The 3,340-nt window shown below is 34.3% G+C and overlaps 2 protein-coding genes across 3 annotated transcripts in view; both read left to right on the top strand.

Annotated features, from left to right (window-relative positions):
* LOC109825471 (glutathione S-transferase T3-like) lies at positions 307 to 961 on the top strand. The gene is made up of 2 exons (XM_020392331.1): positions 307 to 534; positions 614 to 961. The coding sequence occupies exons 1-2, from the start codon at positions 307 to 309 to the stop codon at positions 959 to 961; spliced, it is 576 nt and encodes a 191-aa protein (XP_020247920.1).
* The window catches only part of LOC109826359 (ribosome biogenesis protein BMS1 homolog), a 13,202-nt gene continuing 12,362 nt past the window's right edge, over positions 2,501 to 3,340 (top strand). For both annotated transcript variants that reach the window (XM_020393381.1, XM_020393380.1), the window contains exons 1-4: positions 2,501 to 2,682; positions 2,783 to 2,927; positions 2,998 to 3,144; positions 3,213 to 3,303. In XM_020393381.1, coding sequence (XP_020248970.1) covers positions 2,787 to 2,927; positions 2,998 to 3,144; positions 3,213 to 3,303 — 379 coding nt within the window. In that variant the 5' untranslated portion in view covers positions 2,501 to 2,682; positions 2,783 to 2,786. The remainder of the gene's footprint in view (positions 2,683 to 2,782; positions 2,928 to 2,997; positions 3,145 to 3,212; positions 3,304 to 3,340) is intronic.

The following is a 3,340-nucleotide window of genomic DNA, read 5'->3' as shown; positions in this document are numbered from 1 at the left end:
AGCTGATTTTAGAAAATGATTCTCACTGACAATGTTGGATAATGTGTAAAGCTGATCAGTTTGTACACAACGATTCAATTTCAGATGTTGACCACCGACAAATTCAAATCCAAATTCAAATTCAAACAAAAAAAATTTGGATTGACGATAAATAACATTCACGAATTCTACTTCAAACCACCCAATTCGAAATATTTCTTCAAAGTATTTCTAATCTCCAAACCAACCACTTTTTATAAAAAAAAAATGTCTGTTTGATCATCTGGATACACGGTTACTGAAGATGTGCTCCTTTGTCAAGTATTCATGGATATTTCTCAAGACCCTATTATCGGTAGAAACCAATCTCGAGATACATTTTGGTCTCGTGTGGAGGACAGATACAATGAACTTCAAGATCAACATTTTGAGGCGCGTACGAGCCGATCAGTTCATTCTCGAATGGAAATCATAAGTAATGAAGTAAGAAAATTGAATGCGTGCTTGAGACAAGTAGAGAATCTGAATCCAAGTGGTGCTTCAAATGAAGATATTGTAAGTATTCTATTAATTATCTTTTAAAATTTATTATTATTTTTGAAATACATAACTTGATGTTCACTATAATTTACAGTTAGTTCGAGCAAAGATGTTATTTACGCAAGAACCAAAGTACAAAAAAGGTTTCAAATTTGATCATGTCTGGAATACAGTTAAAAATTTTGAAAAATCTAAAGATGATGTCCCCATAGCAAGACAAGTTGGTCGAAGACAACCCCAAAGTGTGAACTTCGACTCGTCACAATTAGATAATCCCACTCCGGATTCTCCTATATCAACATCTCCTGGACTGTCATCATTTACTCCACCTGAACGACCTACTGGGGTAAAAGAAGCCAGATTGAAAAGGAAAAATGATGATCATGAGTCAAGTGTAGTGGACTCCATCGATACAAATAATAACCGACTTATATATGAATGAAAAATTATAATGAAAGATTTAAATTCCATTGCTGATCCAAACGTACATGAGTACTTCGAGCTCAACAAATTAAAATAATACAAAAAAAATCAACAAGAACACGGGTCTGCTTCTAATTTTGGTAATTATTTCAATGATATTGGACACTCGGGATCCGATCTACCGGATTATTGAGAGTTGCTTGTCCATCTTATGTAATGTTATATGTTTAGTTTGTATTTTATGTTTTATTTTAATAAAGTTTTATATTATGTGTGTCATTTTTATATGTTATATATTTCAGATATGTAATTCATATTTGAATTATGTATTAGGATTGCTCTTTATATTTTTAATTTATATTTCATGGGACTTTACTTATAATGTCTAGATTTTAATATTATAATTAATAATAATGACTTTTAAAATTTAACATTATTTCCATTTTAAAAAATAATTTATTTTGTCCAAATTATACAATTGGGGTAAAATTATAAAATTTTAATATTGTTGGTGTTGTTTTATAAATTTAATAAAACAATTGGGGTCAATTGTAAATACATAAAATTAAAAGGTTAGAAAAACTAAAAAAACAATAATGCGATGATGAACAGTGCGACACCAAATATGACGTCGTACTGTTCATCATTGCTAAAATGCCGCAACAAATACGGCTGTGTTAGGGTCAAACGCAGCAACAAATGCACTTTTTGCTGCATTTTGCCACTGCGTTGGAGATGTTCTTTGAGAGAGGATGAGTGGAAACTAATCAAATATTTAATAAACAATTCAGTTAATATTCGTCTAGATATTCGGTCATTTCAAGCCGACAGTTCATTTAATACTAAATGAATATATTTTTAGTATTTGACTTATAAATAAACAGAATTTACTAAGGGAGTGTTTGTTTCAAATCCTATAATTTTAGGATGTGGATTTCATTATGGGATTTGAAAATGTGTTTTGTTATGGGTTGGGATCTCTAAAATATTGTTTGTTTCATTAATATTTTGGGATTTAGAATACTACACTTTGTAATATTTTATTTGTTTCAAGCTCAAATTGTAGCAATACCAATATCAAAATTTTATAATATCATTAATATGCTATTTTGGTGAGGTTACCTCCCACAAAAAGACAAAATTAAGATTTCTCAAATACTTTCCAATTGAGAGGTAAACACATCCATTTATGGGATTTGTCAAAATCCTCTTTAATTGAGAGGATATGACAAATTCTAAAAATTAGACATTTTTTGCACTTTTCGGAGTCAATATTCTAAAAATTTTCTTAAAACAAACACCATATATAGAATCACAAAATACAAAAAAACTCACTTTTTGATCCCAAAATTTGTAATCCATACCAAATACTAAAATTTTTAGTGAAACAAAGACCCCTAAAAGTATATTCGATTCGGCTGATTATTTGTATTCGATAACTTTTTATATGTTAATCCTATTAATTAAACTTGGTGCAAGTATTACCATCAAAATTTTTATTACAATTCTACCCCATATATAAATAGACTTAAGACCTGGGGTTTTCACCATCGTTTCCACTTTCCGCCTCCAAGTCCGCCCATCCCTCTCTCTCCGCCGACGCCGTCCTCCCTCCCCGCGACGACGCCGTCCTCCCTCCCCGCGACGACTGTCTCTTCCCTCTCCGAGGACCTGCAATCCTCTCTCTCCGACGCCCTCCTCCCGCGGCGCCGTCCTCCCTCCCCGCGACGACGCCCACCGGTAAAAGTTCCAGCCTCGATTTCCCTAATTTCCCTCCGCAGCTTCAACTCAACAATACTATTTCGTCCTAAAAAAACCATTCAATTTCTTGAAAAATCAGAATAATGGCGGCCGATTCCAAACCCGAGCAATCTCATAAATCTCACAGGTCTCGTCAATCTGGCGCTTCGAAGAAGAAGAAGGATGACAAGAAGAAGAAGAAGAATCAGCGATCTGCCGACGGCGAGAAGCAGAAAAACCCTAAAGTTTGTTCTTGGTCCCTTCTCTCTCTCTTTTTTAAGTTTGCAAAACCCTAAAATGTTTCTTTTGCACTAGGCATTCGCTTTCAATTCATCAGTCAAGGCGAAGAGATTGCAAAATCGTGCTTCGGAGAAGGAACAGAGGAGGCTTCATGTTCCTATGATCGATAGGTCGACCGGGGAGCCGGCTCCTTATGTCGTTTTAGTGCAGGGGCCTCCAAAGGTACTATCTTTATCTTTTTTGGGTTGATATTGTGGAGAATGGTATAATTTAGTAAGTTTTGATTTCAGGTGGGGAAATCTCTGGTGATAAAATCTCTTGTTAAGCACTATACAAAGCATAACATATCTGAGGTTCGAGGTCCTATTACCGTAGTTACAGGTTAGTTTATGTTAATATGCAGTCCATTTCTGTGGGT

Source organism: Asparagus officinalis, chromosome 10, assembly GCF_001876935.1.
Source record: "Asparagus officinalis chromosome 10, Aspof.V1, whole genome shotgun sequence".
Lineage (NCBI taxonomy): Eukaryota > Viridiplantae > Streptophyta > Magnoliopsida > Asparagales > Asparagaceae > Asparagus > Asparagus officinalis.
This window is presented reverse-complemented; position numbering and strand designations above follow the sequence as displayed.